General features: G+C 37.2%; 1 protein-coding gene across 5 annotated transcripts in view; it reads right to left on the minus strand.

Annotated features, from left to right (window-relative positions):
* DOCK4 (dedicator of cytokinesis 4) overlaps window positions 1–24,930 on the minus strand; it is a 234,820-nt gene that overhangs the window by 29,336 nt on the left and 180,554 nt on the right. For 3 of the 5 annotated variants that reach the window (XM_051625807.1, XM_051625804.1, XM_051625784.1), the window contains exons 28-37: window positions 23,201–23,276; window positions 21,518–21,618; window positions 20,787–20,845; window positions 19,127–19,275; window positions 17,474–17,559; window positions 12,569–12,595; window positions 12,307–12,402; window positions 10,520–10,580; window positions 5,831–5,924; window positions 1,038–1,186 (exon numbers count right to left, since the gene is read on the minus strand). In XM_051625807.1, the coding sequence (XP_051481767.1) occupies window positions 1,038–1,186; window positions 5,831–5,924; window positions 10,520–10,580; window positions 12,307–12,402; window positions 12,569–12,595; window positions 17,474–17,559; window positions 19,127–19,275; window positions 20,787–20,845; window positions 21,518–21,618; window positions 23,201–23,276 (898 nt within the window). The remainder of the gene's footprint in view (window positions 1–1,037; window positions 1,187–5,830; window positions 5,925–10,519; window positions 10,581–12,306; window positions 12,403–12,568; window positions 12,596–17,473; window positions 17,560–19,126; window positions 19,276–20,786; window positions 20,846–21,517; window positions 21,619–23,200; window positions 23,277–24,930) is intronic. The other 2 variants (XM_051625806.1, XM_051625795.1) reach the window with 1 other exon arrangement.

The following is a 24,930-nucleotide window of genomic DNA, read 5'->3' on the forward strand; positions in this document are numbered from 1 at the left end:
TAATTTCAAAGCAACTGTTTGACAACTCATGATTATTAGTGGTCTGTTCTTTCTATACTAAGTCATAGTTCCAGTAACTGAAATTACTTGAACATATGGTTCACTAGGCATACTGATAGCTGCTGAGTTCTATGGATTAATTCTTTGAAGGACTGAAAATATATTTAGAGACTTATTTAATAAATGATTCTTACAGGATTATCACTGCACAAGTCATTGCAAGAGTGACAGACATCTCTTTTTATACTATATGAGATTGAATTAAAAATATATGATTTTTACATTTAAAAACTGTATCCTTAACATATCTTCCTTACTTTTTTTAGATTAGAAAATATTTCAGTGCACCATATAAGTTAAATTTATAAGCTGATTACAGAATTTTTTGAAAAAATTGATTATCAACATCAGCTTGATTACATTTACTATGCTTACAAGGATATTACACTAGTTACACAAAATTGCAACAAATTGCTTGTTTATCAGCAAGGTAAGTCAACACACAAAGTGTATATAAAATTCTAGACTACAGGGTAATTATTCTTGCTTAATTCAGAATAAGCATTCTTAGTGAAGACAATGAACTGTGATCCCCCAAACCCATTCCTTTTTAGAAATCCAGCAATTACTATTCTAAAAGATACAACATGATTTAGAAGGTGTAAACATAGTCCTTATAATCCAGACCCCTGATTTTTTTTCCTCACTTGGTCACTAAGTGAATCTCATCAGCTTTAGATGGCTCATTTTCAGCACCTTTAAAGTGGGGAGAAATTTTAATATCTTTTATAATATGCTTTAACAGTTACAAAGTGAATTGCTATACAAGCGCAAAGTATTCTCACATGTAAGTGTGGAATTTCTAGGATATGAATACAGGATGAGAAGAAACCTACTGTGTCTCTAGGTAACTGCTTCATCAGACAATGACAGACACTTCCTCTCTATATGAGATAAGACTGCAACCCTGGAAGTAATGTCCTAAAATGCATAAATCATCCTTTCCAGATCCACTCAGTAAAATACGACTATTTTACCTTTCCTCTATCAAAGTTTTGAATGATGGTCAGATGGAGACACTCTTTACGTTGCCACTCTGTTTGCATGGGGTAGTTGAGAAATTCTCTCAGCGGCCGATCAGACCACTCCAACAGCTCATCATACAGCAGGAGTGTGTAGGCAGCCTCTACAAGACAAATCATAGCACAATACTTAAGAACACCAAACAAATAAAACAGCCAAAGTACACAAAAACGTGAATACTCTTGATGAGATACACTTTTTTAAATGGGCAACTGATTTATTTCAAGCATGAGACAGATGGCAGTGCTGGTTTTGAACAGAATTACTATCTACAGCTATAATAAATACAGCTTACATTTTCACACACTATTTAAAGTGGAGTCACTGGGGCAGTTTTCCTGGAGTCTGACAATACAAAAGTGGAGAGATATAGAAACATTTTCCTACTTAGCCCTAGTGCTAAGTTCTTCCCTACTGCTAAGGAGAAACTCTCAAAAGCTCTGCTCTCTGAACAAGGCAACAAGGACTGCACGATGAGGAACATCAGTAGAGAAAGAGGAAAGAAGATACCTAAGACTGGGGAAACAGTCCGAAAAAGATCAGAGCTGGGAGGGAAATGCAGAGGCAGATACGTGTTTAATAAGACTCCATTCTTTCTAAAGAAATAAACCTCTCATAGGTGAGCCTTAACACTCAACCGTAACAAATAATTTAGAAGTGAACACTCGAGTTTGGTGGTTTTAAAAATTATTTTATTTATTTTTAGGTTTGAAGGTAATCAAACCTATTGCTGCTCTCTGGTCAGAGAACTGTGTAGTAATCATTAGATCATGGTTGGTAGAATTTATCTGGGAACATAAAAATTAATTTTAATTTAATTTAAAGAATTTTTCAGAAACAGTACACTAGAACTAGTATTAAACAAATCTCTCTGTTGCAAATTCAAACTTGAGCCAGTTACAAAACACCAGAATTACAACTAGGTAGGTTTAGGTTAGATATTAGGAGGAAATCCTTCACTGCAAGTGTGGTGAGATACTGGAACAGGTTGTCCAGGGAAGCTGTGGATGCCCCATCACTAGAAGTGTTTAAGGAGAGACTGGATGGGACTTTGACCAACCTGGTCTAGTGACAGGTGTCCCAGCCTATGCAGGGGGGTTGGAACTAGATTATCTTTAAAGTCCCTTCCAACCCAAACCCTTCTGTGATTGCATGATTATTTATTTTCCAAGTTAGTGTTCACAGTCTATTTTTCCACTCACTTTGCTGGAGTGAGTACAAAGATTGGCCATGTTCTAGAATACTGCACTGGGGGAAAAAAGTGCCTACTAGACTTACTTAATTGCAAGTTTTATAGGTTGTACATGAGGAAAAAAATAATCATGAAGTACTAAAGTACTTTTTATGTTAAGGCAAATTTGTCCCAGACAACTATATCCTACTTCTGCCTCTTGCCATATGAGTTCCCATGAAACAGGTGGCCTAAGCCAAACAGTTTTTTTTTTAACAGTAGCATTCCTCTTATGTGCTCAACTTAAGAACCTGTGGATGAAGAAACATCTCTGCAGCAGATGTTTGTGGGAGAGTGTATGTTGAATCTAAATGCTGTTAAATGCTAAGAATGGTGCAAAATTACACTGCACTGCAACACATGTGCGAGGGAGACGGACAGCACAGGCAATCTTAATTCTGGCATCACACAGCTTTCAGGCTGCTTGACTGGTAACAACCTTTGTCATAGTTTCAAACTACAGTTTGGTACTCAAAACATGCAGCACGTTTGAAAAATCCATAAGGTTGATAACAACAAATAATTCAAAATCATAACAAAGCAAAAGACAGCAGAGCGTAAGTGCATGTCAGGACCTCTCCTTTCTAACGTGGCATGCAAGTCCTTCATTTTGACAGATTTTCTTCTGCCATACCAATTATTATTTTTTTTTAAAGTTATCATAAATGTATATAGAAGGTTTCTAAAATAAGAATGGCCATACTTTCTGGACAAAAGGTCTGAAGGGTCCCCTACTCAGCCTCATGTCTGGCAGTGGCCAGTGTAATGAATAACATATTGATACCCCTGGGAGAAGACTGTAACTATTGGCTGTGCACCAAAACAGTAAGGAGACATAAATAGGGTTGACTCACGATGTGGGAAACTCAATTTATACAGGAAAGGTTCAAAAAACTTAAACATTTCTAAGATGGATAGATACAATAACAATCCCATTACACTTCTCAGGTGACTGAGGGGACACAAGAGGAATCAGTGCATTTATGCGCTTCAGCTTCAAGTGAGTGAGATTTATAGCTGTAACTGAGTGCTGTGTAAAGAAAAATTTGAAGCTACATTTTATATAAAAAATTACTACTTTTTTTTTTTTTTTTTTTTTTTTTTAACTGAGGATTATAAGAAACAGTCCTGCAAATCATACTATGAAAGGAGAGGAAAATTATTCTCAGGGCAAGCTGACTTCCTCCCTAGAATGAAACTAGGCAGTTAGTGAACTAACAGTGCAAAAAGTAGGAATGCCACTGAAGTAGCAGACTTCCTTTTCCTACTCCCATGTGCTTTAGACCAGCTGGTTTACACAATGTTTGTGTATTGTCACTAATTGACAAGGCAGGGCAATGGACTACATACATAAGCTTTCCTTCAGGCTCTCACTGAAAAAAAAAGAAAAAAAAAAACCAAAAACCACTGGAATTTACCAGAGCAAAGAATGCAAAAATCCCAGATGTTAATGATAAATACAGAATAAATACAACAAAGTTCTGGAAATAAATGTCAGGCAAAATACTGTTTAAAATAAGAATGGGTGGCAAAAAAGTTTAAAAAAATTAGGTTCATATCACTGTTGAAGGTAAGCTGGACACATTAGCAGCCAGCACGTAAAAGGGACTCAACATTGCCTAACAGTTAACAAGATCCGTTATGCAAAACCAGAAAATGAACAGTTTGCCACAAAAGCCAACTGTGGCAAAGATACTGCTTGATAATCAAAGCTCTCTTGTGTCTCACTATTGCCAGATCACATGAAGAAATTAAAATCTCTCCTTAATGTACCCTGCTATCTAATCTACACTTCAGACTCATGAACTGCAAAGGCTCCATGGAAATTCCAAATGAAGGATCTTTCCTATGGATGGCAGAAAAGCATAAGGAAATTTGCTGTGGCAGTAGGTACCTGTAGCCTGCTTACTTGCAACCTCCAGCCTACTAAACTGCTTTTAAGAAGGAAAAAGTTCTGGAAAGATTCTGAAGACATGCAGTTGCAACTGCAAGCACTGAAGAAAAGATGGAGATATTATAAGGTCAGTTAAATATTTTGGCAACTAAGGACTGTTTAATTTAAAGAGATACTGATTTTATCCTCTCCAGCAATTATTGCTGGAATGTGGCTACCCAAATTAAGTGTACTTTATGTATAAACAACCACCATGCACATTATTTTCTTATTTCATTATTTAAAAGATAATGGTCACCCCTGACACTAAATTAGCATTGAGAAACCCTGGACAACAGTACTACAAATGTGGCATGTGAAGATTCAGAAGACATCAGCAAAGTGCTACACTTGTTACAGGTTTTAAGGTCTCTGTCTTATCGCTCGCGTGACCCAGTTTGAGCCAAGATGAAGCCAATTTTCTTTTTACTGAATTTTTTGCTTCAGTGAGCTCTCTTTTAACTAGGAGGAAGTTTTACAGCTAGTGGACTGATAACACTGGAATGTTTATGTTACTACTGAGATGCCAAGGTCAGTTTGTTCTACCCAGTGAATCTGCAGCCACAGATACTGCCGGGAGTAGAAGAATCGTGTTTGTAGCCCATAGAAAGGAGTAGACTAGAGGGACAGCAAAATCGGCCAGAGATATTCCATCTATCTACGTAAGCCCATGTAAGGTCAGAGATAACAACTTCCTGCTTCTTCTTCCCTTCTCTTTCATCCACGGGCGGCATTTAGGGAGGACTCCATCTGTCCATCACCGTTGATTCCCAGGCTCATGCATCCCTGACCTTCATAACTCTCCCCTCAGCTCCTGTCTGCTCTACCCCTCTCTCCGGCAGCTCTGGGACTTTTCATGACTGTTTGCAGCTCAGGAGATGCTGTGGGAGTTGCTGGGGTGGGGGGAGGCAATAGGGTTTTGCATATTCCTGAACATACTTGTATATAATTGTATGTATTTTCTTTTATCATTAGTGTTTAATTAAAGTTGTCTAGCTTAGTCTTCAATCCAGAAAGTCTCACTCCCTTTCATCTCTCTCCTTTCCCTACCAGTGAGCAGGGGATCGAGAGCATTGTTGTCTCTGGTTTAATTGCCAATCCTGAGTCAAACCGTGACAAAGTGATGTGGGTCTTCCTTTTCTTTTTTTAACCTAAAAGTTAAGTTCTGAAACACAGCTGTTTAGAAACACCACACCAAACAGCTAACCAGCAGCATTACAAAAACGTATATAGGCTCAGATACTACCAAATGTTCTCATAAAGACTTCCTCTAAAATCTACTCCTCTTGGGTGAAGAATGACCATATCACACATTTATTGGTAGTATATGGGATGTTTATCAACAGTGTATTGGATGTATATCAAGAACAGTCATTTACATTCAACATAGGACATCACAGCATGTAGTGGAGTTGTGGGGCTGAAAAAAAGCCATGTTTTGAGGGACAGATCAATTGCACACAGAAACTCAGCTGTTGCCTGGGTCAGTATGTTTTGCACTGAGGATACAGCTTACAGGTTTGCAAAAGACTGTAAACCATGGATCAGTCCTAAATATCTTTTTCTAGTGTGTACTCAATTACCTGTGAAGTTTTGTGCTTTCAGATGTAGGTCATACAGCTTATGAATATAGCGAATATACATCTCTTCCTTGTTCAGTTCAGTCTTGTAAAAATTCTGCAATAAAATTGAATTTTGTAATGAAATGTACTAGTTAATAAATATATGATAGTACTTACATAGACTTCAAACATAATGCTCTAGAAACACATGCATGGATTTGAAAGTTTGCCACGTACAAAAAGTGATTACACAGAACTGCAGTAACACAGTAAAAAATAGTAAATAGAATAGTACATTTTCATAGTATATTTTCAGCAGACAAGTCAATATACCTCTGAAAGTTTTTTAAATTTAAATTCTCACATAAAATGAGAAGAGAAACCTGACAGAACGGCAATTTGATGGTTCTTTCTTTATAAATACTAATCCATCCAAACGGTGCACCCACAGATCCTTACTTAGGCCATTTAACATCTGGCTGAAAGCTGTATGTTAATTTTAAGATGCTAACATCACTCTGATTTTTGTATTCGTATTTTAAAAACACATCTACTGCCCGATGTATCTTCCTGTGTCATAGCAAAATATCAGAAGGACTTTAGTAACTTTATGAAGAACTATTCAGTACTGTAAACAGCACAAACCAGAGTGAACAGTATCATTTCTTTAGCCCTAACTGATGCTGGGAACCGGTAACTCACGCACAGGTATCGCACTGCATGACTGAAATGTACAAAGTTGCACTGTAAAGTGATATGCAGGACATAATTTCTAGAAGTGGCTGAAGATTTCTGGATGCATAACTGCTCATTAGTGTTACATGGATGAAATATGGAATGCAACATCAAAACTCTTAGTTGAAAACCTCCTTTATTTATTTGCAAGCCCTAAAACAAAGTATGAAAAAGCTACAGGAAGAGGAGCAGAACCCTATAGCTCTGTACACAAGTAATGCCATACTCACTAGGGATCCTGCTAGTCATATTTAACATTCAGGATAATCTGTTTGCGTGAATAAATATGTATAGGATAGAAGAATTCAGCACTGGCCCTCATTAGCAAATTATCAATTTCTGTTCTATTATTCAAATCACTTACTATTTTGAACTCTTAGCAAATGGCCCCAATTTCCCCCTATTGTATAGTATTCTTATTCTGTGCTACTGCTTCCTAAACTGAGTTATTATCAAAGAGAAAGGTGGGAGGAACGTTTTGAAAATATGAAAATAAAAACTTCATAGAGAAAGTACTTTTTAAGTAACTTGAGAAAATGGCTATGTATCAATAGCTCTGTAATGACATGCCCCCGTTAGGCCACTGTTCTTGCTTGGTTTGGTGTGGTTTTTGGTAGTGGGGAAAGGGCCACAGGAGTGGCTCAGATAGGAAGCTGAGAAGCTCCCCCTGCTCCAAACCCAGTCAAAGAGTCATTAGAGGGACAATAGATGCTCCCCAGCAATTAACATACAAAAGAAATGATATAACACGTCAGTAGAGCTAGCAGAGAAAGGGAGAAGAGCTGTGCTGGAAGGGAAGAGCTGTGCTGGGGAAGCAGAGCAGGTGCTGGTGGTTGCTGAGGAAGAAGTGGAAGAAGGTGCCCTAGCAGGAGTTTCCCTGCAACCCATGGTGAGATGGCAGCTGTCCCCCTGCACTTACGGAGAAATGTGGTGGAACATTCCCTGAAGGCGCCAGGAGGGGTGAACTTGGCCAGTGGACTTGGATTTTGTGGCCAGTGGATTTGCTGCCTGTGGACTCTGATTATGCAGCTGTGGAAAACCCCGGCACCAGGGGAGTGTGCTCCCGAAGCACCCCATGACTCTGTGGGAAGCCCAGGCTGCAGCAGCTCCAGACCTCGTGGGAAAGACTCATGAAGGAGAAGTTCGGGGAGGACTCTCTCCCATGGGATGGACCCCGTGGGGAAGCAGGGAAGGACTGTAAGGAATGCTTCTTCCTGAGGAGGATGGCACAGCAAGAACCACCAGCCTGTGAACTGACTCTAAACCCCATCCCCTGTCCCCCTGTGCTGCTGGGGGGAAGAAGGGAGAGAAACCGGGAACAAAGTAATTTTGGCCCAGGAAGAAGGGAGGGGTGGGGTAAGATATGCAAGCCCTGCTCTGTGTGTTGTCTGTGTCCTGTGTGTGTTTGATTAGTGTGAAATTAAATGATTATTCTTCCCCAAGTTGAGTCTGTTTTGCCCAGGACCTTAATCGGTGAAGAACCCTCCTTGTCCTTTGTCTCAACCCATGAGCCTTGTCCTCATCCCAGAGTGTGTGTGGGGGGGAGGATGGGGAGTTGAGTGAGTGGCCATGGGGCTGTTCCTTTGTTGTTGTGTTGGGCCCAAACCAAGACAGACACCATCTGCCTTTATAATACAAAGACTTCTCCTTGCCTCCCATATGGTGTAGTTCTGGAACAGATGTTTCTCTTTAGAAGAGAAAATGAAAAAATACCTGGTTGTATGTTCATATTTACCTGTCTGAAATAAAGAATATTTTACAATACACAATTGCAAGCAAAACAGCATAAAGATTAAGACAAAATCCAGCACTGAACTGCAATACTAAACTTCTTGGCTCTTACCCCTAAATGCTCCAGCACTTGTCACAAGTCTAAACTATACAAATCAACTTGTGCTCTGAAGCTCTGCTCTGACAATGTGACAGACCACAGCAAGTCACAACTCAGGAAATACATCATGCTAATGAAGGTATCAAGTGATTCTTCAACAAATTATTTCAAGATATAAAATATTACAGATGTAGTCTTCAAAAGGGGACATGATGTAAGAAGCTGACTTCCCTAATTAATAAAGACTTCCTAAGAAAAAACTGCTTGAAAACAACATTCAAACAGGCAATGTGAACATGTTCTACTTAAATAACATGATGATATATGCCAGTGCAGAGCATCACAGGAAAACATGGCTTTCCAAAAATAATATAACCTTTAAATTAATAGAAGATGAAGTATCAGTTAAATATCAAACCCCAATGAGGACCAGAGATGCCTGAGAAAAACTTCTCAGTGAGTTACCAAAAGTTATTCAATATACCTTCAATGCTTTTGTACAACTCTGTGATGACAGAGTTCTTTCATTCGAAATTTAATTTTCAAACTGAAGTTCAATGGTCCTTATGCATAAGGAACTAACTCCATTAGACAACTCTCAAACCAGCTTTTCCAAATAATCATTTCTAATGCGAAACCTACTCCAGATGCCCAGAGGGTGGGAAGAGTCGGAAAAAAGTTCCTACCTTCTCCCTTCACCTAAATTATTGTTGCTGGTGTATACTCCTCCTGCATATTTCATGATGTGGCATAATTCCAGTTAATTTGAGAACTTGGTAAACAATTCTATTTTCTGGAAGAACAGCATATACCTCTATGGCAAAATAATGTAGAAACTATTTTTTCATGCCTTATCTTTGGAAGTCAGAATACCTTCAAAGTAGTGGTTAAAAATGAAGTATTGCTTCCTCCTCTGGACTTCAAATAATTTTAACATTAAACATTCCTCTGATTACTTGTTGCATGCAACATGGTTTGAGATGAAGCAAATGTCTTACAACTACTTCTGTAATTGAAATTTCCTTTTCAAAATTTAGCATTAATTGTTTCTCTGGTGTGCCAAATTATTTTTTCTTTGTGTGTGAAAATTATTAAGATTTGAAATCCATTTTAGCCTGTTCAAGTCATTGAAAATCCCATTACAAAGCATGATGGGGCTTTGGCTGTTTTAAGTATTTGAAATTTTTTTTGTGCAAATCTTGGACGATATGCTAATAATAGTTTAAAAACTCCTTAGTGATACTGGATGAAAATTATCCAGGTGCTTTACAGAATTCAGATCATGCCAGATATTCTGACAGGAAGACAGCTGCTCTATGGCTACATAGTAAACATCACTATTTAGAGAGCACTGTTTTCTTCCAGAAGAAATCCTTTATTCTCTTATGTATAAATGCTACTTAGAAGTGATACCAAATTGTTTCACTGACGTCAAAAATGCAGAATTACAAGTCAGCTTATTCTGTTTTTTCCCTGCTAAAAATACAGCTTTCCAAAACATTCACCATGAAAATGGAAACTTTCAAAGGTTAACAGAAGTCAACAAACTTCTGAGTGGAAACTGGCCTAGAACCAAAATGCACCTTGCAAAATAAAAAATTAAATGTTTTTTTGATACTAAGAATTTGCAGTGTTGGTTTGTTGTAATTCTGATAACTTGACAAGAGGAGTTCTTGAGCAGCTTTTCTGGCTCTTCTATTGGGAAGTGAACAGATAGCCTGTAGTCTTCAGAAGATAGCCCATACTGTATGTCATAAGAGCCAATTTGTGCCAGTTATTGGGGAAGAATGGAAACAGAACGGATCACACATTTAGTTGGGTTTGGGAGAGTAGGAAAAGCCTGTTTGTTTCTATGAACTCAAGAGACCATTAATTTGGAAAATACTTTGGTGTAGCTTGCCCAGTAGGAAGAGACTGAAAATTGAATAAAGCACTATTAGAAATCTCTCAGATCCAAACTACAGAATGCCAAGGAAGACTAACATCCCACTGGACAGATTTCAGTGATCGTAAGTGCAGCATTATTTTATCAACTTCTGCTCAAACTGCATCAAGAAGCAAAGTACCTCCTATTCAAACGTGTGGCTGTATACTAGAAAATGCTCAACTGAAATCAAAAAGGGAAGAAAAAATATTATACAAACCAATAGGCTAACAGTGCAGCCAATCTTTTTGCCGTCCACTTCTCCCATTTTCATGCAGTCCCTAAAAAAGAAAGTAATGAAAGTCAAAAGTAATGACATGTATCTTCTTACAGTGCAGCAAACCTCAGAAAACAGACATAATTGGCTCAGCAAGCTGACTGGTATGATGCAACCCAAAGGCATCTGGGTAAGAAACTGACCCAGGTGTGTAAGGGATTTCATTACTCCTTTTCTTGTCAAGAAAGTAAATGTTTTTTTCTCGCTCTGTCATTGACTTGCTAGGTGACTGCTGGAGAGTAGATGGTTTCTTCATATCTTGTGCTAAAATCACATCCAGCAGAAGCCAGCATGGGTGCCAGAAGAGGCAGCCCTGCTCCCCTCCTGCTCTCAGACACTCCTACCCAGTCCTGAAATGCTGCCTGCACAAACATCAGGAGAGACACAGGTTTGGCAGCATCTTTTGCTGGGTTACTTTTAGCCCATGTCAGTTAGATCATCAAATTGCAGCACAAACACTCATGTTGGCAAAAGGAAAAGGGTGATATGAACAAGGGAATAAGCAGGGATGAGTCTGCTTTCTTCAGAGACTCTATACATCTAAACTGGCCATAGAATTACAGCATTAGGTCCTCCTCTGTGAAAAAACAGAATGACATTGACATCCACTGGAAAATGCTCCAAGATCCACCAAATCTTCCTTAGTTCCACTTTATAATTAGTATCATTTATTGTTTCAGGAGGCAACAGATAAAAAGTGAAAAGTTCAAATGGAACCACACAAAGTTTGATTATCACAAAGAGAAAAACAGTCTCAGCATAACTGTACTGGAGTAAAAAAATAACAGGCAGACAGCACCATGCAGACACTAAAAGAAATGTAATACAATTTTAAAATATTCTTCCATACATGAGCTAAGCAATCGTCCCAAATACTGTCATAGCCAAATACTATCATCCCAAATACTCTCATAGTATGCATAATTGCTTTGAAATATGTTGTATTGAGAGCCCTGGAGGTTATTATTTAAGTCAGGCTTCTAGAACTTAAGAGTTAATTATGTCTTTTTGTTGACAAAATAGCTTTGCTTTCAAACTCTCAGTGAGGATAGCAAGTGGAATACTAGGTCTTACCATGTGTCCCCCATGGAATCAGGGGAAAAAAAACCAAAACACTTAAGCTCTACAAAGTGATGCAACTGATGGCAATAAGTAGGACTAAACTGAAATCTAAAATTTCTACATAGACTTCACAAGTGACTGAGAAAATCCCTTTTAGCCTCCCACTTCTAAAAAGTCTCTTTTTTTCCCCTTTGATTAGTCTCTTATTTCCCTCTCCTTTGTTCATGTGGTACAGTCAGATGTGAGGTTCTCACCCAGAGATCATATCTTTGTATACATACTTACTGTGCTGGCTGACACTACAGCAAAGCATGATTGACACAGTGATAAGAATTTTACATATTCTGTAAAACAACTGTCAGGTGATTAGTATTGAGCTCTGCGTCTCCAGACAGACTTGACTCACCAACCTCCTACCAAAAGTTGCTACATTCCTTGACAGGAAACTCGTGCAAGCCACTGGATTTTCATACCATGGGGAGGCTATTTGGTTCGTTTTCAGCCAGCTTGTCTCATTTCCCTGTTGACTAAGGCAGCTGTTGTCAGAGATTCTGAGCAGGTACAGTTGATGTGTCCATGTGCAGTCACCATTTGCATAAGATCACCATATTTGCCTCCTAATATTTTGCAGATGACAACCCTACTCATTAATTATTGTAATTACTCACCTGTAGTCCAGTAACCTCTCCATAAGGCGAGTCACAGTGGCAATTAATGAAACGCCACTTTCCCTCCATGTTTCCCGTTCAATTTTCTTCAGTAAACTGAAAAAAAATGAAGCCAGAACAATTTCACAGTTTATTTTTAACTGTTGCTATGACAACCACTCTGCTTTTACCAGTACCTTAATACCTTAGCAACATCTTCAGTAGTTGGGTTTTCTTTTACAAACACCCTCCCAAGAAGAACAATTTGCAAACAATGTCTTACCTAGGATAAGGACCAAAAAGTGGAATTCTAGTCCAGGAAGCATTGACAAAACAAATGATTTTCATATTAGCTGCATCGAGTTAAATATATCAAATAACTAATTTTCAGAATATATTAATATCCCAAGGACTTAGCAGAACTCTTACCAAAAATTCATATATTAATTTAAAATTGATACATCAGAAAATGGGGAGTTTAAAGATGTACCTAGAAAAGAAAATTTATCAACTCAATATAGCTCAATCAGTCCTCAACTTTTTAACAAAGATTTTTCCTCCTCTCTTATGTTTCAGCATGCCTGAAATTTAAGTATGAGGAAGAGATTTTAATGAGATTATTTCCTCTTTTCACTTAATATTTCCTTTTGATAATATACTATCATGCACATGTAAAATTCCATTACCGTAAATTGTCACAAGATTATTTATTTAAAACTGTTGTGTTGAGATCTTACACTAATGTAAATGTAGATTACACATAGAAGTGAAAAGATTTCAAAATGGCGTTGCAAGCAGAGCTGCCAATAAAATTATGCTTATTATTACTTTCTGTTACAGGCCTCTGATTTTTCACTGCTTAAGTTTAACAAACGTTAATAATTTGGACATGAATTTCCAGTATTCTCTCCTGAGAATAAACAAGGAAATATTTCTCTACAGAGTTGTGTTACTTTTATGCTTTGGTGCAGGACCTCAGACAGATGATATATCCATGGAGATATTTCAGTATTCTCCCTGAAAATGCATTCAGGTATGGTTTACCTAGAAGTCTCTGAACACTGCCACATCCATATAATCAGAGGTTTTTTGAGAGTTGTTAATAGCATCTCCAAACCTTCTGTCTGCAGTGGGCAAGCTGTCAGCTCCACTGACCTTCATCTATACTGAGCATGTTCAGTCCCATAAAACTCCTACGTCCAAATTTCACGAAACATATACCAGTGCCCAATAACTCCTACATGCCAACTGCACTCGCTATACCCTCCAGCTCTGCTCAGCTCCCTGCATACAGGGGGATGCCACAGATGCAATTCTGCAAACTAATTCAACCTAAATGAAGCTGTACTCTGCTGGAAGCAAGGAGGAAACACTGATCTTCATTCTACACCTTCTATTGATCTTAGACTCGCTTCTCTTCAGGAGGCAATCAGATGTCTTTCCTTCACATTCAGACTGGCTACCTGTCATTGCTAGCAGAGACAGCTGACAAGGCCATCCTGAACCAGAAGAGGCTGAAGCACTAATATGATATCTCTGCCTTCCATTCAGAATGCACAGGCACATTTAATTCACTCTTAAACTCCTTACGTTCCTTTCCATAGAATTTTTTGTATATAACAAGAAATAAGAGTAGAGCCTGTTACATTATTAAGCACGAATTACTGCACTGATTTTTTTTTGTCAGTTGAGCAATTTCATGACTTGTCTCCTGATGCTTGCCTCCCCCTCTCTACCATACGTCCTTCACCACAATGAACAGAACAAACAGAGTGAAAGAGCTACTGAAATGTATCCCTAGGCTTCTTCATGGCTCTATCCAGATATAATTAAATTCCTGATACAGGTCCTAAAGCACAGCCAAGATGCTATGTTCTACAAAGCACTAAGGGGGATAATTCGCCCCTATCCATGCTACTATAACCTAACATCAGGGCTCACCTGAATAACTGTGGGGTTGTTTTGGTTGGTATTTTTCAGTCTTGGGTTCCCAGGAAAAAGAGAGTGGAGTGGGAATTGAGAGGATCAGAGCTCTCTAGGGAGGAACACCAGGCTTACATCCATGTTCAGGTGACCTCAACCATGTAGCAAGTGGATTTTATATGCCTAAGCCACAGAGTTATTTAGACAACTAACTCACAGGCATCTAATCCTAGAGGTGTCTTAAAACATTTGAATGTCTATTTTGGAGTACAAAGTCCTCCAGGTACCTTACTACAGCCATAGGTTCCCTCAACTAGCCAGATGGGTCAAAGTGAAACTTAGCTGCAAAAGTTCAGAGGTCATTGAGGAGACACCCAAACCCCACAAAAATATTCAGAGGGTTCTGAAGGAGTCTAATAGACTGGGCAGTGCTGGATTCAGTCACGCAATCAGGGGAATAAATTAAGATGACTGAAGACAGCAACAGGAGGGGTAGCACTCATCACTTTTTATATCATAGCTACACGGCTAGAGAAATCACCTACAAACCAGTCGAGCTCAGTATGAAATGCCCGCTCAGTTTGAATGTCAGTTCCCATTTCTTCAAAGGGAATCCTCATCGTCAGACCCCCAGTGTTGCTCACTAGCCCAGGTTTTGTGCTTCAGTAATGTGGCCACCTAACCTCCAAACCTGAAATGCCTTGTGTTAGGCCAAACTGGAATGCAGCTACAGAAGCTCTAAACTGGCAACTCCCATCAGATTTATAACAAAATTGCTACTTAAGTATATCCCTTGGCTTCCAACTGGTTAATAAAGTGAAATAATTCTTTTTCCTGTGCAAATTAACTCAGTAATTCAATTGCAATGTAACAGTGTAAATGTAGGCCAGGACACCTTCCATATCCCAATTACACCAGGTGTCAATTACATCTAGTTTCTCATGACAGTAAAATGTTCAGCGCTCCATGCTTTGCAGCTCCTCAAATGACATCAGAAGCTGATCACTGAGTGGTCACATTCAAGTCCCTAGAAAGACACTGATTCAAAGCAAAAAGTAGTTATCCTCCCTCTACTTTCACTCTGTCTTTTTCATTTGAAAAAGACCATTACATTATAATTAGTGAATTCTAAGAACATAATATTTTAGATATGTCTTAAAGATGCTTATAATTTGTCCTTGAAAACAGATGATGTTAAAGGGAAAGATGCAGTGATTGTTTCTGGGGAAAAAAAATTAAACAGTTAATGTGGATTTAAATTATTTTCTGGATTCAGACAAAATAAACAAAAAGTATGACAAAACCTTGAAGTATCACACCCACTGCAGTTACTAGACTGTATCCAAAGCAGGCATGTGCATCCCCTTGGCTCCCAGCTGTACCCAGCCAAACCAACCATGCCAAATCTTCAGAAATACCAGGTAATATATTGCAGCCTTTCCTTTCAATTAAGACTACAAAACCACTGCTTGCTGTAAAACTACACTGCTGTTTCACAGTCCTTGGGTACATACCAGATCTCTGTAACATCAATCTAAGTAAGTCTGCTTTCTTGCCCCATCTAAAGGCACTCTAATATTGTTTAATTTAAATTACCTTTGCATTCATCTCCCAAAACTGGCCATCTTATTTAATAATTTTCATTCACATACACTAGAACACCATGTCATCCTCCATTTTAGATTAGTATCTCTGCAAGGTGTCCTCTTGAGAGGTGTTAATGTATGGATTCAGAACAAACTCAGATAAAAATCTAACGATAAATACTATTTTTGCTTAAGCTGGAAGTGAACTCGAGCAGTTCCTCTGGAATTTCCTGAGGAGTTTAGTTCTAACTTGCTATACAAGAACAGAAACAACAAGTACACTGATGCTGTGAGACATTTTACAATTTAAATTACTAATGCTATGTCTTCAGCATTTAGATTTAGAAAAGGTTCTCACTAAGTTTCACTGCATCTTGTTTAACACACCCAGTTTAACCCAAAACTGGAAAAAAAATAAGGAACTATATTTCATACTGATATGCTTTCTTATAGATTTTAAAGTTATTTCAGTGACAGACATCCTGATGTATTTTGCATGTGAGAATGCATGTATACTTCTTTTTATAATTTCAGCTTTTCCCTTAATGACTTAATTTTGATGTTAGAATACGGTGTTATTAAAGTATTTCAATCATCTTACCTTTTAGTATCTTTACTCAGATTATGAAAATTTCATGAATAATTACAAGAAAATTCTGATTTAGCATGCTGTACTGTTGTTTATTTATTAATTTTCATAATAACCTGCCATTTCTCTACCCACTTTCTGCTTCTGGAAATGAGAAATATTTAGGAACTCTGTTTTTTTCAACTCAATATTATCACATTTTTATATGCTTGCTATTCACAGACACTGATACCCGAGTGCTGTTATTTAGGCAAAGACAACAGAGCTAAAACTAATACTTAAAGAAGCAGGAATGGTTAAGAAGCAATATAAACAGCAAAAGATCAGGTCTTTAATAGCACTGAAGAATACACAGCTTGGAATCCTGAAAAGGGACATTACATCTACTAAACACACCAGAAATAAGTGAAATCTTCCACGTGTAATTGAGTTCTGAGGAACAACAGAGTTCAGTCACTTATTTTGTATCTGTACTCTGTGATAATAGTTTATTTCAGTCCATGAGAAAACTTATGGGCCACCTTGGGAACTTCAGAGTTATTGTTATCTTTTCCTATTAGATTTCAGTGATATATCTATCATTTATCAAAATGCACTAAAAGCTTAACAGTAATTTATAAAAGAAAACATATGAGAATTAAAATATTATACATCAATCAAGAAATCAACAAGTGACATTACACAGATGAGTACAAGTTTCCAGCAACAGAAAATTACTATTAAACAGTTTTTGGGTGAATTCTCATGCCTTGTTTTCAAAATGCTCCATTTGAGCTCTACCTGCACCGTATGCGATTACGAAGCTTTTCTTGCTTTTCTGATTTTAAAATTAGTAGGTTGAGAAAAAGAACGTTCTGTGATACAACAGATTTAGCCTTTCCCAATTATAGCTGTGTGCAAGGGGTACAACCAGACTTTACAGACACCATACAACACCATAACATGTTTTCTTCCTCAGATTTTCAGGGTGAAAAAAGAAAGTAAAAAAATGAGTTTCACAGCTGTTTTAAGCCTTACTTCTCTACAACATTAGCATCTGACACAACCAACTGAATTCGAGGAATTAGCGCAATATAAACATATTACTCACATACTGTTGAAGAGCTCTCGGTAGGTTTCGTCACCTTTACCTTCCGACATTAGGCTGTCCAGTTTGTCAATCAGTTTTGCTTCCACCTGCAACATAAAAGTGTGGTGTAAACAGCTTCTTTTTCCTTTAATGAGAAAATTGAGGGAAGATTTGTTTTTATGCAAGGGACTTTGCTAAATGCATGTCTTAGAATTACTGGTCAATCATGCAAATCTGATAAGTCACTTCATCTCTTTGAAGCTGTTATCATTCCCAAGGTTTGTGGGGTTTTCTTTTTTTGGTGGTGTGGTCTTTTGTTGTGTTTTTTTTTTTTTTGAGGGAGGGAGCTAATCTAAATTGAGCAACGTGACTTTAAAACTACAGGCTGGATAGCATTTGCTGCTGCTAAGGCAGTTATCTATTTATGGAGTCAGACAAAAATCACACAGCCCAAATAAATTGCCTGAATTCTCACTGCCACAAGCCATTTTCTTAGACTTCAATTAAAACACCATCTTTTCTGATGTGGACTCCATTCTTTAGAAATTGTTTTTTTATAAATGTCTGTACTGTTCAGAAAACCTGAGGGTTCAGACTTACTTCCCCAACCTTCCTTACCTCTCAGTTTATTTGGTTAAAAATCAAATTTGCTGGATTTATGCATTCGCTATCAAAGAAACTTACAGACCATATCTAGTGGCTAATGACTCCTTCAATGCGTATTTTTAAGTGTATTGATTATAAAAAATTAGAGGTGAAGCTACACTGTGTGTTAATATTTCAAAGCTTCTTTTCAGCAGTAATATATTAGCAACCGCTAACCTAGGAGAGAAACCAAGCTGTTGTCAAGGTATTTGACTGGAGAATAAATCTACTACAATTTACATTTAAACCCAAGCTGAAAACACAAGAGAAGTAGAACAAGTGAATTTTTTCCTTCTCACTCCTTGTTAACATTTCAATGCTGATTTTTAACAATAAGTTTATATATTAATAGGGAAAAGCTACCTACTTACATCACATGCATTCCTCCGTTCTTAATAGTCTGTTTTGTGTTTCAGCTGCAGCTCCCACCCTAAGCATTATGATTGCCTGGGAGTAATTCAAATACTTTTGTTTTCCTTCATTCGAAGCAGCAGGAAGGAGGGCACTGAGAAATGGTTTGAGGCAGTCTGAACGAACTGAGTGGGAGCTGTGGGAGCAGATGGCACACTTGATCGTTCCTTCCTAGCCCGTTAAGAAGGTGTGGGAGCAACAAGAATACTTGGATTCCTGCAGAAGAACATTCCTCATAAGGACCATCTGATCTTTATTTCATATTAACCGGAAAGGAAGCTAGTTCAATCCTATGTAACTAGTAGTCTGTACCGCTATAAAGCAGAGCTGAAAAACCACAACACCACAATCCACCTTGTTGAAAACAGCTCAAGTTTTGTTATTTGCTTCAGCAGGTCATAGATTTTACCTCTCATCTTACACTACTAACACGATAGCATTCATTGGAGAATCTTACTACCCCTGCAGAGGGTAAAAAGGGAAAACCCTGTTAAGTCCCCTCCAACAGGTATAATGTTATGACTACCTTCTCCAACTGAACTACCGATGGTTGGGACCAGCACTCTCTGAAGTGCTTGAAATTCAATCTTGTTTTACAAATGGCTTCACATACAGTACCTGTTTAAAGTTGCCACTTCGCCTTTGCTCCCAGTCCATCATGTCATGGAAAATGGGAATCATTACATTCCTCAGGTCTGGCTGAGGGATCAAGGTCACTTCCAGGAAGGGGCCAATCAGTGCTGGAATAAAGTGAAGCTTGTGTTCCCCTAAAATGAAAATAAACTTGAATGTGAATTGGGTGACCTGTGAGCTATTGAGCAATTCAAATTCTACCTGAAGAATTAAAAAAATTGCACTCCAGTGCCTACAGATTTTTAATCTCGTGTCCATCACAGCATGGGCTAATTTCTTAAGCCCAAAATGTTTGGTGTTTGTGTAAAGGGAATCCCAAATTCCCTCTGCTGTTAATATCCTAGGATGAATATCCGTAAGAAACGACTGTACAAAGATGAAGGCTTAAGCTGAGTCTTACTGCTAAGAGAACTATAAAATGCTGACTAACATAACACCAGTTATATGGAAATATCCTGACTACAGTATCTAATTGGACACATTACCAGATAAACTCCATATTGTACCCCACAGAATTCACCCCTGTTGAAAAGCATTATCATTCCCTCCTTGCCTGCGTATTGAGTTTCCCTTCAGCAGAAAACAACGTGAGTGGGGAGACGATGCACACTAAGGTCCTATCCTAGCATGCAGCAAGGAGATGGGACCCAGGACTGGACCCTTGATACACCAGTTTAGAAATTCTCATCATGTATCCAAATAATTCAGAGGGATGCTTTGGAATGAGTAAGCAAAGCTACGTAACAAATGTTAACAAGATATTAATAAGCAAATATTTCTTATTTTGAACATTTCTCTTTCTAGTACAGACTGATCAGAAAAAACAGGTTTTTTACAACTACAGGTCTTACTGGGGAAAAGATTTATAGAATTGAGATCACAGTACATCAGTAACCACCCATGGTCTTTGTAACTTTAATGAGCCCTTCAATGAACTGGATTATTGAATTACTGAAATGTGAAGATGTCAAACATAGTGTCCAAATCTTCTACTCAGCTTTTATTTTAAAGTATTTTAATTTCATTTTTTAATTTAACATTTTGTTTATATTAAACAACATGTAATTACTTTTCTCTGAGACTCATACTTTCAAACAGTTTGCACAGTTATTGCTTATAAATATAAAACTGTTCCTAAGTTTATATCCAAGCATATATTTCGTAAGTGTTGTCCAATATGTCATTTATACATCAGTCAACGATTTGTTTATGCCTTTATATTTTAGTGCAACTAGGACATAGGGGAAGATTTGATGCAAATCCAGCATCTCAAGAGAGCTTCAGAATTAAGATAAATGTCTGTTCTTTAAACTGTTTGGCAACAGAAATAAAATTGTGAAGATAAGTGTATTTTCAGGCATAATAATTCTGCCCCAAAAGAGAAGTACTTTCTTTTCTAATTTTCCCTGATACTATTCTTTCAGTTCTCTTTGAAGAAGCAGGGATAGGTCAGATACAGTATCAAGGCTTAGAAAGCTGAATTTAGCTATAAAGAGTGGGACTACAGATTAGGGTTTACCTAAAATTGACTCAAGACTTCATGTGAACTTAATTATCGACAACTCCTTTTTCATTGGCAAGTGTATTTAATAGGTGAAGAAACAATAATTTGTTTCCATTTTCTGAACTGCTGATGATTACTTACCTAAATTTTGCCACATGCTAAAGATTTCACATCCCATTGTTACCCGCATGTCACCATATCTGCAATATATTAAAAAAGAAAGAAAACCAGTGAAAGATCATTTAAGAAAATCAAGTTCATATGCCATTCTTTAACATTGTTAAATGAAATGTCTCATTTGTAGCCCATATAAAGCTAAGTTAAAAGTGATGATTTCTTCCAAACTTTTGCTCCTTCCATTTTACTCTGCTAGAACCAGATTCCTAACCCCAGATTTATTTGCAGCATTGTCAAAAGTATCAGTTCTTTCTAAATGCTACACCATCAGTAATGCAGCTGTGAAGCAAAAGCTGTTTGGTTTTTTGGCTTTTTTTTTTTTTTTTTGCAGTAATATGATGTATTTCCCTCTCTGAGAACAAACAGGTTTGCTCTAGCTTAAAGAAATACAATTAATTCATCCAGTGCAGTACCTGCCAGAAACACCTAAACCAGTTTGAATCAGCTTACGCATGAGCAGGAAACTAGTGTTGGCACTGCTACAACATGGCTGTTTTGGTCCCAATACCTGAAGTAATTTCAGCACTTCTGCAAAGGCTGCCATCAGCTCTGAAGACCTATAAAAAGGACCTGAGCCAACTCTTATTCTAGTCAGTGGCAACACTGTTACCATTAACTTTTAGGTAGGCTTTTCTGCAACCTCCTATGCCTTGCATTTTGAGAAGTGTTTTCTAGAAGCTTACAGCAGTACTTACTTCTCCAAAACTTTTTTCTTCTTGGAAGGTGTGAACATCTCCAGTTGCAGACATAGCTGGTTTATAAAAATGACAGCAAGAAAAAAGTAGGAATCCCATATCTACAATAAGCATATGGAATTAGGTTATTTCAATTTCTCAGTACCAGCATTTTAAGAGCATTCAAGATGCAAATTTTCAAATCACATCACTTGTTCTAGTCTCAACTAATAAATTACTCAAACTGTTTTCAACCAAACTTCTTTGCATGCAAATATACTTTTCACCAATCCCAAAATGCCCAGCAGAAATGCATCTGTTTTACACATCCTACAACTCCTAAATGCAAAGGTTTCAGAGTTGCAGATTATTTTTTTCCTCCCTCCAAATGAGAAAACCTTACCTTCTAAATCTGAAAACTTTTTTTGTGATATTTAAATAGAAGACTACAAAAAGTTAGGCCTCTAAGTCCAAAACAAAACAAAAAAAAACACAACTCAGAAGCCATGACATAACAAAACTGACATTCTCTGACCCATCCTACTTTGTAGTATTATTTGGAAGTCTCATTTGCTGCAGGCTTCACTGGACAAAACTGAAGCCAGGTTTTGTCAGCCTATTGCAAATATACAGATGGTTTTTGCACATGGTATATAAATCAGATACTGAATCTTATACCTAGAATATTTCAAGATACATTTTAAATACATTAAAATATTTATTATTATATCCCAATTATAGATGCTCCATGGCAGGAGGAAGAAAGAAGTGTAGGGGGAGCCCTATTCCAGCCACCGTAGTTCTGCAGGATAGTAATAACATTGCTTAAGCAAGTTTAAGGAATACACATGCCTTGTCTACAGGGAATTCTTTGATCAGCTTTAGCCTCTGAACTTGTGGAGCTTCATAAAGGACAGGTTTTCTCATGTCCGGTTATGTCAAGTAGATAAAACTGCATTCCCACCAATCTCTCTGACAGGAGCCTGGATTTTCAGAGAAGTACCCAAAACTCTGCTGGAAGTCAACACAAGCTCGCTGTCTTCTGTAGGAAGGAAATTCTGCACTTTCTGTGATGAAGCAACTAGACTAATGTCTCTTGGTTGGGCAGAATATTCTTCTAGGTTTCCACAGGAATGGGTCTTTTCAGATACATTCCTACATCTTCTCATATGAATCTTAAAAGCCTCATTCTGTAGTTCGTAGATTATCATAGGTGCCATATCTCACTATGTGAGGTATTCACTAAAACATCATTATGCAGTGCAATAATTTTCTGTTTTCAATCAATTATGCAGCATCTTAATTGTTCTTGAGACAAATTACAGTAGTAATTACTGTAGTTTTTATAGATTTGCATGGAATCAAAACTGGAATAATTTTCCTTTCTGTGATAATGCCAAATAAAAATTACTAAAATTAGTTTCTATAATCCAAACAATTGCTATGCAAAAATTCTGAATAAGTAGTCTGACACAGACAGTGAAATAACAAAATAAAAAATAAGGAATTAAAAACCCCTGCAGCACTCCTGATTTTTAAAACAGTTCTGTATTTCAGAAAACAACCACTGAATATTTGAAATTCCTGATTTAGTATATGTTCTAGCTGCTCAGATGCTGGAGCTAAATTCAATAACAAAGAACCAAGCCACAGAATAACATAGCAGCTATTGCATCTATCTTATGTTTAATACATTTACTCTACCTTGTAATCAAAGTTTTCATTCAAGAAGTTTTTACGAAGGGCATCCGAAAGGTACAAGACTGTAGTAATGATCACACTGGGAAGAAAAGAATTAAAAAGACAGTAGTTTTAATTAAGTGGAAATTCATATTTAGTACTCAGAGCCAGACAATTTTCCAAGGAAGAAATAGACACAGCATGTAAGGTGGCATTAAACACTACATTCTAAACATATACGAGTATCTGATTAACAGCAACGACGGACAGAAAACATGCACATTAATAAGAAAAAAAATCAGTAAAACTAGCATGATGTAAGAATGTGTGTTGAAAAGTGATGTTCAATATAAAATAATATAATTGATCAAAAAGATTATTTCAGTGATTGAACCCTTCAAGCTAACCTCTGCAGCATATATCTCTCAATATACTTAGTCAAAACAAAAAACCATATAAACCATTAAATTCCTTTTGAAAGTAGTCAGTAGCAGGTGCTTAATGAGGAGGAAACAAGACAAACACGGTGATCTTTTTGCTGTTACACTCACGTATTTTACAACAGTCAACTTTAAAGACTTTCTGAGAAAAAGGTTATATCTACATATTTCATTTCATTAGCATCTATCTACTACTAATACATCTGATATTTCTGTGAGCATAGCTGTGGACCTGTATGCTGTTATTACACTAAAATTTGTTTCCCTTTCTATACTTTTGACTTCTTTTTTGAACTATTTTTGCAATGCATTCAAGACAAAATGTTTTATTAAATATAATAACAGCAATATACGTTTTTACAGGTATAACATTTTCCATCTTCACAACACTGAAGAACTCTATGTTAACCAACCCACCTAGGAGAAAAATTATGTTTTTCTTCTGGCACTTTTGACAGATTTCAAGTTTATAAATAAAAAATGACTATGTATCATTTTGTTTATTACTAGTTCAAATGTTTGCTTCCATTTCTCTACTTTTAAAATTACTGTCCATGCCAAACTTAACTTTGGATTTGCTGTGTCTGAGCATTTGTAACAGCCAAGTCTGGGACTGCTTTTAGAACACTACTTAAGTCTCAAGTTTCATTCCTTCCCAGTTCCATTGCTTGAATGTCATTTTCATATATATTATTTTCTGAAGTTTTATATTGTGTTTTTTTTATCCAAGTAGTGTTCCATGTTTAGCACTCATCTCTATAGTTTACCCCACTTTTCCATCAATGGGAAGTTACAGTGTGTACACATAACTCCCTGTTGCAGCACAGAAGACAAAGTGAAACATTAACAAACTGTAATTTAAGCAAAGCTAAGAATGAAGGCACAGATAAGAGAGTCCCATCACTCTTGTTATTGTGCAGGACTTAATTTACAGCCCATGTATTTCACAAAATGGAAATAGTTTGCATAATTCAAGAAGATATTCTGATAGAAAAGGTCAGTTCATCAGAACTATTGCTGCATAGAATTTCAATCCAAGTAATAAAATCCTGAAAAACTGCAAGCAAGAAAGAATTCCAGAAGATCTCAAGAACTGCAACCATAATGCCAAGTTTACATTACAGAGTTCTGTGTATGTCTGAGACAATTCCTTTCTTGCTCCGTTCCTTCCACGGCAGGTGAAACTGAAGAGAAAAATCTGCTTAAATTCTTACGAGAATAAAATTAGACTAGAAATCTTAAGCACAATTTTTTAGCAGATTTTTTTCAGGCTTTTCCTGAGGTAATGCAGTAATTGCAATGCAAGTACTTCTT

This window comes from Apus apus, chromosome 1 (assembly GCF_020740795.1).
Source record: "Apus apus isolate bApuApu2 chromosome 1, bApuApu2.pri.cur, whole genome shotgun sequence".
Classification (NCBI taxonomy): domain Eukaryota; kingdom Metazoa; phylum Chordata; class Aves; order Apodiformes; family Apodidae; genus Apus; species Apus apus.